We start from the raw sequence: 12,505 nt of genomic DNA on the forward strand, positions 1-12,505 counted from the left end.
ACAAACCTGAGATGTATACCTAGCCACTGGTAATGCTATTGTCTGTTTGGTTTATTAATGGCAAGACAGATACCAAATTGCATGATATCAAATGTTATGAAGTTAACATTACACTGGCAGCTCTATCTTTCTCATTTTAACTACTACATGTCTTGACAGTGACTTGGACAGACACCTGTGTAGTTTATAGTCTCGTTGTAAGTATGTAAAATGCTGAATGGCCCTGGGCCCGAGGAGTCTTTACAGAAGTTGATAAAGAGCCATAGTTTTCTCAGACTGCAGAGGATGCCTTGCAGCTTGATGCCTTCCTTAGATTACTACCAAAACCAATGACCTTCTGACCACAGCTCGTGCCACCAACATCTCCAGTGAAGGGATTGAATATGGCAGTAGAACATGACTGCATAAACATGACTTGCAGTATGTTTCTCAAGCTGCTGCATTTCACAATCGAGATGCATTTCACAATAGAGATATTTGAGAATGAAGACATTTTGATGGCCACTGCGACTGTTTGAATATCTTTATTTTGTTAAGTACAAAGTGAGTGGGGAAAAAAGGTCAAATTGCAGATGTAAAGTTGCAGTAAGCACTTAAAAAATACAAGTATCGCATCAGAGAATGTAGGTCACAGCCATGACAACCTGTGATGGAGCACATACAGACAGACAGTAGTGATGTGAACTAAATGTCAACATGTTCATATTTTCAATATAAAATGCCTAATATTTATCAGGTGAAACGTTTACCATGACCGACATTTTAGTTTACCAAGAGGCCATGCAAACATTTGACTATGGTGATGATGTTAGATGAAAGGTGAAGAGATCCCTACAAAGATTACGATTTATCCTGAGGGAGGACAAGTCTATTCCTAACTTGATGCTAATATACTCAGTATACTCAACAGCTGGTGTGAATGCACAGATATAGTCCACCACCTTACAGTAAAACAGGTAATACTACAAACCCACTTAAATGAATGGACAGTAGGAAGAACAGTAATAACAAAATTCAAAGGGTAAATTTTTTTGGCTACATATTCACTTTTAAGTGTAAAAACACATGTGATTAATGATAACAGAAGTTTTGTGTTCATCAAATATACCTCACAAAAAAAGTTTTACTCAAAAAATATGTTGTTTTATTAGTACTAGTATTTGTAACAAAAGTAACATTTCAATGTAACCTCAGTTAGGATGACCACACACTCATTAGATGCAGTCATACTGTGACAGTTGAGCAAAATTGACAATGGCCACTGTAGATATGATTTTTAACAAAATAATCAATATGGCATTTTGTACATAATTTTCTTTATATCTTCCAATCCTGCAATTCGCCTTCTCCTTCAGGTTAAGTGTACATCGAAAGATACATCCACTGTAAGTAAAGAAAGGATAGATTAGTTCTGTTTCATATCTGTAGGACAGGTTAAAAGCATGATCACTAACAATTTAACAAGCATGGCATAATTTTCTTGGACAACTTCCAACACAGTGGTACTTGTATATTACACTAGAGGATAATATAATTTGTATAATTTCACTGAAAGGTGCTGAAATTAAATGCTGTAGACTGTGACTAGGGCAAAATTGTTGTAAAAACTTCAGGCACCTCTGGTTCACGAAGAGTCACGGCCATTCCGTCAGACAACTGATTGAAGATTTCTGTTGAGAAAGGTACATATTTGTACTGCTTCGAAGCTTAACAGCAATGAAAATAAAAACTATGTTATGCGGCATGGTAAGAAAATATTTCGAGAATCTGATGCAACAGGACAATAATCCATGTTCACTCCTGAGTTATATACTCAAGAAAAAAGAGTCATAGTGTTGACTAGAATGTTAGATACTTTATGGGTCATTTACATCCTTTGAGTCTAAGATTTTTTTAATCTGCCAGTCCATTGTATTTAGCAATGTATCCATTCTCATGGATTCTTGTGTAAATATTTCCACCAAATTCACCTCACACACTCATTAGCTTTTTATTTCTTTTTCGCAAAAAAATTTTTGCAAATCTTTTGCATTTGCAGCTATAAAGAGGATAAGAGTTGTGTACTCTTGTCCAGATTTACTTACGGTACATGCACTCCAAGCGGATCACGAGACTGATAAAGCTCTCCAGTGTTATATGTCCTGAGGTGGCGCCGTAACGCAGAGCCATCAGATTCAGCATTTCATCGCTCATCTTCCTTCCTGATCATCATAGAGAGCATATGGTTAAAGTTTAGGTATGGTTGGTATGAGAGATTGCTGGCTATCTGGTACAGCTGTTATTTGAATAACTTTAATCCTACACTTTAGACAAGATGTTATCATGGCTAATTATGAAGCATAGGTGAAAGTATAGAAAAATACAGTTAAGGAACTTCTGCCCCCTCACAATCTGTACCTCTTCAGTGAGCCATTGCTCTATTTCTTTATTTCTATCAGCCCGCCTAAACCAGTTCTTCCCTCTTCCCTGTGCTGACTTGTCTGTTGTGCAACCCATTCTCCACCTCTCTACGGTGATCCCAAAAGTTTTTTATATTCGAAGCAGCTAAGCTGACTGAATTGATTTAGCGGCTTTGGGACTTACTACTAGCTGACTTGTCCTTTAGCCAATATTCCACAGCTAGGTCCTAGTTGTGCCCGTTTTGTGAGAAAACAATGTGTGTGGTTTTTTTTGTGTTCCTTTTCCTGCCTACTGCAGTTTGAAGCTACACTTTGTGTGCCAACACCTAAAAAACCTAAATATCTGACATTGTCAATCTGTTAAAATTAATGATTAAATTAAATGATTAATCACTGCATAGTTTTTGTATTTTCTCATATTTTGTGCACCCACAACATCCTTGTTTGAGTTGTTTTTTTTTTCTGTAGTACTCAAAAAGAACTGATAGACCATCTACCTGTAGCCATGATGGCATTCCTCAGCTCACTCAGTGACAGTGTCCCTGTTTGTGAAACATCAGTCCTGTAGAATATGTCCTGGGTAAAGAGAAGTCAGCAGTGGGAATGTTCCCGCATTGATGATGCAATAAGTAGAATTATATCCTTCTTTAACCTTATCCCACTTACTTTGTATGTCACAACCTTGTTCCAAAGACGGACAAATTCTTCTCCATTCAGTTTCCCTGTGATGGACGTCTTTTTAACCCCAAATTAAGGCATCTGTGCTGTGCGTGTTGTCTCATGTCTTAACTTGACCTTTAAATCAATAAAAGCCTTGCAGGTTTTGGCATGCTTACGGGTTTTATGTAACTGTAATTATCATGAGAAATTCCACCTTTGGAATAGGACAGATAGTGTTTCCTGCCACAAGCCACCCTGCTCATCTACAAAAGGGGAGGGGTGTATGTGGTTGTGTGGGCATTTTTGTACTCAAAGAGCATATCATAAGGCAGGATACATCCATTAGAGCAACCATGCTGCGGCAAGCATCGATGCTGAAGCCTCCAGATTTCAAGTCTCCTAAATCAAAACAGCACAAAAAATAACTTAATGGAAAAACACCTAGTCCTACAAGAGACTTTTGGTTGTTTTGCTGGCCAAACCTTTCAGAATTTTATTATTCAGGAGCCCCTGAAGCTGCTCTGCATCCACTTCTTCGTACTGGAAATGAAATGAGGATTAGGAAGGTTCTTGAGGAAAGGACGAATAGAAGATATTTCCAACATACATCACTCGCAATACCTTGTCAGAGAACTGACGAAACAGGGTTCTCTTATCTTCATCGCCTTCACGCTTTCCGGTTAGAACGGGCTGCAAAAGAATACACACTGTGTCATACGCTATATTGGCAAAAGTATTTGCTCACTCATCTAAATAATGGAATTCAGGTGTTACAATCGCCTCCATGGCCAGAACTGTATAAAGTCAAGGACCTAGGCATGCAGACTGCTTCTACAAACATTTGTAAAAGAATGGGTCACTCTCAGGAGCTCAATGAATTCCAGTACGGTACTGTGATAGGATGCCACCTGTGCAACAAGTCCAGTTATGAAATTTCCTCACTGCTTCCACAGTCATCCGTCAAAGCGTTGCAGTGGTGCAAAGCACACTGCCACTCCACCCTAGAGCAGTGGAGTGGCAGTAATCTGATCTGATTGTGTTCTGATTGTTTCTGGCAATCTGATTGTGTGGTGTGGAAGAACTTGACTGGCCTACACACAGTCCTGAGTTCAACCCAATAGAACACCTTTCTGATGACTTAGAGTGTGGACTGTGAGCCAGGACTTCTCATCCAGCATCAGTGTGTGACCTCACAAATGAGTTTCTGGAAGATTGGTCGAAAATTCCCATAAACACACCCCTGAACCTTGTGAAAAGCCTCCCCAGAAGAGTTGAAGCTGTTCTAGCTGCAAAGGGTGGGACATCATCATATTAAACAGTATGGATTAAGAATGGGATGTCACTTCAGTTCATATATGTGTAAAAGCAGGTGTACGTTTGGCCTGGTTGGTTAGTTGGTTTTTAACCGTTGCTACCGTGAAGAGTTTGATCCCAGACCACAACGACAAACAGTCATTTTAAAACTTGCTCACCTCTTCATCCTCGTGTTCGTGGTTATGGCCACCAGAATTCTCACTGAAAGAAGAGACAAGAAACATCATATTCCACACATAAGGAGTGTAACATAAATTACTACTGCTTTCTTCAACATTTGCATTTCAAAGACAAAGTGGAAAATCCAAAAACGCTGGTGGAATAATTGTATCATTAAAGACAAATTGAAGAAGACAAATTATGAAGATAGTGAGTAGCTTACTGGATGTGGGTCTCTGCTTTGGAGAGGATGGTCAGGATGAAGGAGGCTGTCTCATTGACATTAAAAGTGGACGGCACTATCAGGTATTCACCAGGCTTCAGGGCCATGAGCTCCATCACCTCACGTGCATCTAAGAAGGTTTTACTTTGGCCGACTGGTTTGTTCATCCTGAAGAAGGAGGCTGGAAACTTTCCATTCTGCCCCATGTACTGGAATATCAGCAAAAAACAGACTTAGTTTCCTTGCAGTTCAACTCAGTCTTGAGTATAGGTGGACACTAGTGTGGAATGTGTCTTTTTTTCTTTTGGACTAAAACTTACCTCTCCAGTGATCTGGGAGGAAACCAGAAAAAAAGGGAGTTAATGTCAGGAACAACGAAAGCAAGCAGTTCAAGTCAAATCATGGCATCAAGAAAATAAAGAACTGCAAGTGAATGTCATGTGATGCAAGGGCCACTTATGGAACTAAAGGGTTTGTTTACGTAAGCTATAAAACTGTTCACTACAACAGAAGGACATAAAACAGCTGAGGTTGTAGAAATGTTAAATTTTGCTTTTGCCATGCATTGTGCATCTGTGGAACACTAGTCTGCCGAGTGTGACAGAAACAATATTTACCTCAAACACAGAGAATCCGATGTGGAGGTTCTGAACCATGCGTCTGTTCCTCTTGTCAGGTTTTTGCATGAGGGACACCAGCATGTTATTATCACCCTGTGTCTCAGCACATTCACCAGCCAGTTTGTCAATCTTGACCCGGTACTGTGGATTAGTCCAGAAGGTGTCTGGAAGACATGGGATTGAAAATAACCCTAAATACTTTATATACTTTCTATACTGAAAAACAGTTATATATGCTATTCAATGAGCCATTTTGGCACATTATGGAAATACCAAGGTTGTTCATGCAGCCTCCGGCAGTGGTTCCCGCAACCCATCTGCCCTCATAGATGGAAGACTTCCAGTGGCAAGAGGAGCTGCCGTCAAGGAAGTCAGGACACAGGCAGCAGATGTCAAGATCTATGTAGTTCTTGCAGAAGTCTTGCAGAGTCATCCTTGAAAGTAGACATTTAAGTAAATATACTTCCACAATTACGTAATAGTGTGTATTTTATGAAATGCTGAACTAAATACAATAGTTTCAAGCAGTATCTACAAGCTGTTGGATATGTCCCATGCAATCAATACAACACAAATTCTTTCATGCGCATTTTTTATACGAGTTTTATTTTTTCATTGAGAGTTTTCTACTAACTGCATGTCAAAAGACATTATAAATTCTGTTGTTTTGGAGATGACAAATTCTGATCTCAACATACTTACCAAAACTCCCCATCATCACGGACTGAGAGGCACAGGTCTCGATCTTGAGGACTCACAGTTTTCCAGAAAGGTGACCTTGAGAGAAAAAAAGGAGTTGATATATTGATAATAATATATATACAGTTCCAATTTTTATTTATTTATTAATTGTGGAAAACTATTTTTGGTATTGTGTCAGTGTCAGATTTCTTGTTATTGTGATTTATAACTCTTGTAGTGAACTTTCTTAGTTTTTTCTCATGACTTCTTCTCCTTGTGGTAGACTTGGATGACGATATGCATACCTTTGCAAGACAGCATTCATCACATCATGCTGGATGTCACGTAAGACTTTTTCAACGATCATGAAAGGATCATGCAATCATCTGTCACCTTTGTTTTCAGATTACCAATCCTTTTTTTACATTGTCAGTCTCACTAAGCCCAAATAATTGCCTCTTTGACATGCATTGAAACTTCCCTTTCACATAGGTAGTGCATTTCACAGCAACCGTTTCCAAACACAAATGCTTCACTTTGTATCATGTCAACTCCATGTGTGTACATTAAACAGATCTTTGAGCAAACCTTTAAGTTACTAATAAAAGCCATAAAATGCCAAGTCCAAAGTAAATTGGCTCAACAGGATTTTCTACTCATATACACGATATAGCACATGGACAAATATGTAACTTTTGTTTTGACAAAGTGCCTGTGTGTCAAGCGCAGATTTATTTATTTATTTTGGCTTTTTTTGCAAGACATATCTGGTTTTGACTGAAGCTGAGACAACATGGTTCTCTTTCAAGCCCAAATCTCCTTCATAATAATTTCTGTCAAATGAAATAGATGTTGATGTGTTTGATATATTCCATATTAACACAAGCGTGAATAGGCTTTGCAGGTTCCAGAAATTCAGGATTAGCACATGATGACATTATAATAACATTATGTTATCGGTTGTCAGATAACTTATTCATGGGAAGAACATCTTAACATCAGCCCTGTACTTATTCACCTTCCCTGTTCCTTTCTCCTAACTCAAACAACCGGTTTACAATTATGAGATTATCATTAAAGAGTAACTGCAGAAAAGCTTCACGTAGCTCTCATTCAAATTCTCTTCAACCCCTTCATGCATAACCTAAATGCAGAACTGCACATTATTATAAAGAAGCGCATAGAAATTGTTGATATCTATTTATTTGTTACAGTGTACACATCAGCAGTGTGTGAGTGCTTTCTTCATTGTTTGTTTTAATCTCCTGAGGCATCTAAATGTTTCTGTCACAGTGTTAGAGTTGCACTCACTGATCACTCCAGTCTCCTTTCCACTCTACTGAGCCCCAGGGGTTCCACAAACGCACCAGTTTTACCAACTGTCCTTGGCTAATCACCTGAGCATAACCAGAGAAACACAAGATTTACTTACTTTAATATAACCTGCTTTCCATTAGAGACAACACAGATCTCCAAACTGTTCACGAAGTAAACCTTCAGTAGACACCTGACACAATTTCTTTACCTCTTTAACTCCTGTGACAGCGTAGGCATGGCCTTGGACCAGTCCATTGAATTGCACGGTGTTGGCAGATGTCTCCTACCAAATATAAAGACATATAATTATTACAGGACGCCTTGTGCGGCCCATGATAATCACTCAACAAATGACCACAATCAGAATTGGATTTTGTCTGCACTTGTGTTTCTACAGTATTTCTGCTTAATAAGGTAGCAAAAATTGTCTCCATATTCCTTCTAAATTCTTTTTAGACCAATAGTAAATAGTAAACATTGTTTTGCCTTTAAATGTCAATTTGTACTGACTGTCTCAATGCGTATGAAAGGAATCTTGTCCACTGCTGAAATCTTCCCATGTTCTGCCACCTTACATGCTGGCTTTCTTTTAGTCTTAACATAAGATTTTGGGAGTTACCTGTCAGGACAACTGTACCTCTGGCACCTCCGTGCTTTACAGTACAAACTTGATAACTCATAACACCTTCAGAACCAGTATGTGTACTTGTGCTTACACCCTGCGGTGTGCCACAGCCCATCAATGACTTTGATTTGCCAGCTCTGCACATCATTTCCCACAGGTTTTGAGGAGGGTCTGACAGCTGGATACAAATGTGGACCCCGCCAGTGAAGTCCACCAAAGCTTCGGCAGGAGTTCCAGCATTCATGTCCGAGTAGGAACCGCACACCCTGACATGAGGAAGCGTTGGGTTAATGTGACAAACTGTCACTGTGAAAAAAGCTTTGAAGACAAAGAAACAATACACTGTTTTGACTTACTTGGCATAAGCTTTTTCCAGCAAAGCAGGCCAGAACTCATGAGGGTCTTTGGAGTGGACAAAGATGAGGTTCCCATCGATTGTTGGGAGCTTGTCATCAATGACGACATCCACCCATGTTCCAAACCTCCAGAACTAAACAGTCGAGAGAGAAGTGAACAAGGAGCAGGTATATACCGTATGTCATGACTCTGGGACATAACCATATATTTTATGTTTGCTAGAAAACCCAGCAGAATTTTTACCCTGAAGTGGAACAGCCCGCAGTAGTTTTCATCAAAGTTTTGCTCAAGAGGAACAACTTGCCCAAGGATGTCCTTCGTGAAAGTCAGAGATCCGATAGATGCCAAAAACCAGCAGTTTCCTTTGTAAAAAAAAAAAAAAAAAAAAAAAAGAGAGAAAGAAAGAAAGAAAAAAGAAAGAAAGAAGACATAAAATTGGCAATAATGATTTGTGAATGAGTTTTATAGTTTAGCTATAAAACACTTAAATAAGACAGAAAACATATTACTACAGTAACTGCTCAAGGGTGCTCCTCTGATCTAAACTTCTTGTCTGAAATTGCATGACACTGATAGAAACATATTTCATAGTGAATGAAGCAAAGTTCCTACCCACTAAGCCTTGACCAAAGTCAAACCTGGAGACTCCATCGACGACAAAAGATGGGTTGGGAACGATTTTCTGAAACAGGAGACATTCACTCAACTAATGTTGAATTGTTGTATCACTGGCATGGCCTGGCGTTAACATTTATTGTGACATATGACCGCATCTATAATTTTCACCAAATGCAACACTCACCCCTGGTCTCTTCCATTCCACTCGGGCCAGGTCAGAAGGTTTCAGTATCTCCAGTCCGATGGAATTTCTGTCAGGCGGAAACATCTCGTCGATGAACCTTACTCGTCGGATGTTGCAGTACTGTTGTAGCTGCTGGTAGTCCTGGTTGAGGAACCTCTCAGGGTTGGTGATAATCCCATAACCATCTTTCCTGTGACGCGCACTGATGATGTTCATGCACACACCGGGGGCAGGCATCTTGGCTGTGTTTAAGAAGAAAAATATATTCAAAGGTACACATGTTAAACTTCATTCCCTGTGACCATTTGAACTTTCATTACCACTATGAACCATTTGGGGACACACCCAAATGTGTCAACCATATGGACATATTACTGACAGGTATGGAAACCTGTATGCATGCTCATAGAACAAACAGATGATATGCACTTGAATCACAGCAGATCATCTGTGAACTCTCTTCTTTAAATCTAGGTGCTACCTTACTCAACATACCTGCTTGCTTTCAGCCTCTTCACAGGTTAATTAAAATCTTTACCTCACCTTTATTTTCTGCACTTCTGAACATACCAAAAAAAAAAAAAAAAAAAAAAAAGAGATACATTCACTGAGTATTTACTGCATTTTTCAATGTACAGCACACTAAAAATATCAGTTCCAAATTTTGGAATCTTTTCAGACAACCCTTTCAATAGGAGGTAAACCACTGCGGAGCAAGTGATGGAGATTGCATAACACAAAAACAAAAAGAAGATGCATAGTAGTTAAAATGAAAGCAAACGTGTGAATAAAGCTGTTTAAGAATTTACCTGATTATCAAATACTTTATCCCACCTCCAACAGCTAGAAAGTGCAAAGACTAACTGGATCTGCGAGTGTGTGGGAAGAAGCACCGGTGTTTATATAGAGACCCTGCACGCCTGCGGCTACTGCTGGAACAACATTGTGTTCCTTTATGAGGCCCTGCCTTAGCTCAAGTTGCAGCTGCCAACTCTATGGAGACACCCAGTCCTTTATTCACTGTATAGCTGCCACACAAACACACACACACACACACACACACACACACACACACACACACACACCGCGTACACTACAAATCACTGCAAATGTCTTTGACAGCCTAGACATGTGAAGAAAAAAATAAATCATTTAATCGAATTCCAGAACTTGAATAAATATTTGCAAGGTTGTCTGAACACAACACCATATTTTATTGCCCACACCAGTGTAGAAAGCCTGAGTGTATTTACCTGGGTTTTGTTTATGAACAGTACAAGTAGCCACCACATAATTGATTAAAAATCTTGATTTGACACGCTGGCAGTGTACAGCACCATCTAGTGGCCACTTGTCATCAAAGCAGCTTCATTTACTGAATACATGTGCAAATGTAAAGGACAGATTACTAAATATTTGTGTTCATATGAAAATGCAATTGCGAGTAAAGACACAAATCTAAAGGTCCAAAGCACTAAAAAACCAAAACAAATAACCTTCGCACACTAAGCATTTTATGTGCGTGAACAAACACGGATGGATACAAGCTGATGCATGTTACTTGAGAGATTGATAACAACTTGAAACGAAAGAATAACTGTATAACTGTTGACATACATTCTTAACCACACCATCAAACAACAGTGTGTATGCTTCTGTTTATGAAATGCGTGCCAGGTAAGAAAAAAAAGAGAAAGATTGCTAGTCATCACATAATGAGAGAATTGCATATGCGTGGCTGTCTTGTCACGGCAGTTGGCATACACCATGATTTGGTTTCTCTAGAAAGAAGAATCCCTAGTGGTAATCTATGAGAGGCCGTTTAGGAAATAATTACTATTTGCTCTCACGCTTACTGTCATACTCTCCTACAAACACTACTATAGTCACGCACACATAATATCATACTCTCTTACACGCTGTTATGAATGGAACAACAGTGAATGTGTGAGAGAATGATATGCAGTGTGTGCGAGTATAGTAGTATGTGTGAGAGAGTCAACTTGAATTTTCAGTTGTTTCAGTTGTGGTGTAGGTACCAGATGTGTCTCTCCACGGGATGGAAGAGAGTAACCTTATGTCACTGGAAAGGCCACGCCCCCATTTGGGTGAAAACAAACCCACTAGTGGTAAATACAAACCCCCACATAATCAGTGTTTATTTTGTGTTGCTAGCATTCATCGGTTGGAAAGCGGGCAAAATGGCCACCGTTAGTCAGGCAGACACATAATGCCGTTACCGAGTGATGATCGGCGACGTTAAATTAAAAAACAAAACAAAAAAAAAAACAGGAGCAGTTTGTCCATCTACTGCGGAGAAATGGGTGAACAACCCAACTGAGTGGCTGGAGGCGTGGGGGTTTGTATTTACCGTTAGTGGTTTGTTTTAGGGCTGGGCGTATCGATCTAAATATCGATAGCATCGATACCAAGGCTAACATGGTTATTCCATCCATAATAGCATGTAAGAGAGTGTGATAGTATGTGTGCGTGACTATAGTAGTAGTAGTTTGTAAGAGAATTTGATGCAACATGTGAGAGCAAATATAAATTCCTAAATTTCCTAAATGGCCTCTCATAACATTCTTTTGCTGATTCACGTCTGAGTTTTGGTGACGGCACTTCAACACAAATGGGAGAAAAGGAAGAATGCCTTGCAACAGTTTGACTAAAAAGGAGGCCATGTCCGTGTTTGTCTGTCATTCTTGCTTAAGGTGCTGTGAAATGAGGGTGAACTGGTAAGGTGGCAGTCCAAGCATAACTTTGAGGTCTGTTTGGTGTAATCAAATTTCATTGACAAAGCATCATTAACAATCCAAATTGTGTCAAGACACTTTACAAAACCCAAAGTCTGAAACTCCCAGAACAATCACTAAGGCAGCAGTGACCAGGAAAAACCCCTTGAGGCCATGATGAGTAGAGACACACGCACAGAGAAAGGAGAGCAGTCACATGCTGCAGCATTTTAAAGCATCAATAAAACCCCTGTATGTAATAAAATAATTTGGGAATCTATGAAAGTATATTTAAGAAGTGAAATGATATTTTTAGCAGCATATAAAAATAAGTGCTCAAAGCTGAAACAGACAGCAGCAGGTTAAGCGGAAACAAAGTGTCCCTACAATATGGAATATTGTTCTTGTTTCTGTTTTTTGGTCATCAGTACATTTTCTGATTGGCCTCCCTCCCAGCAGTGGGCTCTTTTATTTGGCAGTCCGTCACTGTTAATGCAGGCAATGGACACTGGGAATATTGGCGTGCCAAAGACTTCAAGCTAGCAGTGCCGTAAATATGTTTTATGATGTCTTGATTAATCATTGACAACTGCTATGAGGATGAATGTTGGCT

At 39.4% G+C, this 12,505-nt stretch overlaps 1 protein-coding gene across 2 annotated transcripts; it reads right to left on the reverse strand.

Annotated features, from left to right (window-relative positions):
- Positions 1-509: 509 nt before the first annotated feature.
- On the reverse strand, positions 510-10,109 carry LOC125024190 (calpain-1 catalytic subunit-like). Of its 2 annotated transcripts, none has more exons than XM_047611915.1 (22): positions 9,992-10,109; positions 9,158-9,399; positions 8,968-9,037; positions 8,599-8,717; positions 8,355-8,488; positions 8,090-8,264; positions 7,582-7,656; positions 7,368-7,453; positions 6,078-6,152; positions 5,649-5,809; positions 5,373-5,539; positions 5,076-5,087; positions 4,756-4,964; positions 4,532-4,574; positions 3,681-3,749; positions 3,542-3,599; positions 3,397-3,458; positions 3,066-3,134; positions 2,897-2,975; positions 2,085-2,201; positions 1,618-1,670; positions 510-1,383 (listed from the first exon to the last, which is right to left on the reverse strand). In XM_047611915.1, the coding sequence occupies exons 2-22, from the start codon at positions 9,392-9,394 to the stop codon at positions 1,357-1,359; spliced, it is 2,097 nt and encodes a 698-aa protein (XP_047467871.1). In that variant the 5' UTR covers positions 9,395-9,399; positions 9,992-10,109; the 3' UTR covers positions 510-1,356. The 2 variants fall into 2 exon arrangements, with proteins under 2 accessions (XP_047467871.1, XP_047467870.1); XM_047611914.1 differs by having other exon boundaries at positions 9,967-10,087.
- Between the last annotated feature and the right edge of the window lie 2,396 nt (positions 10,110-12,505).

Source organism: Mugil cephalus, chromosome 17, assembly GCF_022458985.1.
Source record: "Mugil cephalus isolate CIBA_MC_2020 chromosome 17, CIBA_Mcephalus_1.1, whole genome shotgun sequence".
Classification (NCBI taxonomy): domain Eukaryota; kingdom Metazoa; phylum Chordata; class Actinopteri; order Mugiliformes; family Mugilidae; genus Mugil; species Mugil cephalus.

What these genes read in the sequence shown, in the direction of transcription:
- LOC125024190 (XM_047611915.1), bottom strand. Translation starts at nt 9,394, where the DNA reads ATGCCTGCCCCCGGTGTGTGCATGAACATCATCAGTGCGCGTCACAGG. An exon ending in AAAGCAGAGACCCACATCCA is followed by an intron (nt 4,575 to 4,755) that starts GTAAGCTACTCA and finishes CTCTTCTTTCAG; the next exon opens with TGAGAATTCTGGTGGCCATA. An exon ending in GAATAATAAAATTCTGAAAG is followed by an intron (nt 3,459 to 3,541) that starts GTTTGGCCAGCA and finishes GTTTTGATTTAG; the next exon opens with GAGACTTGAAATCTGGAGGC.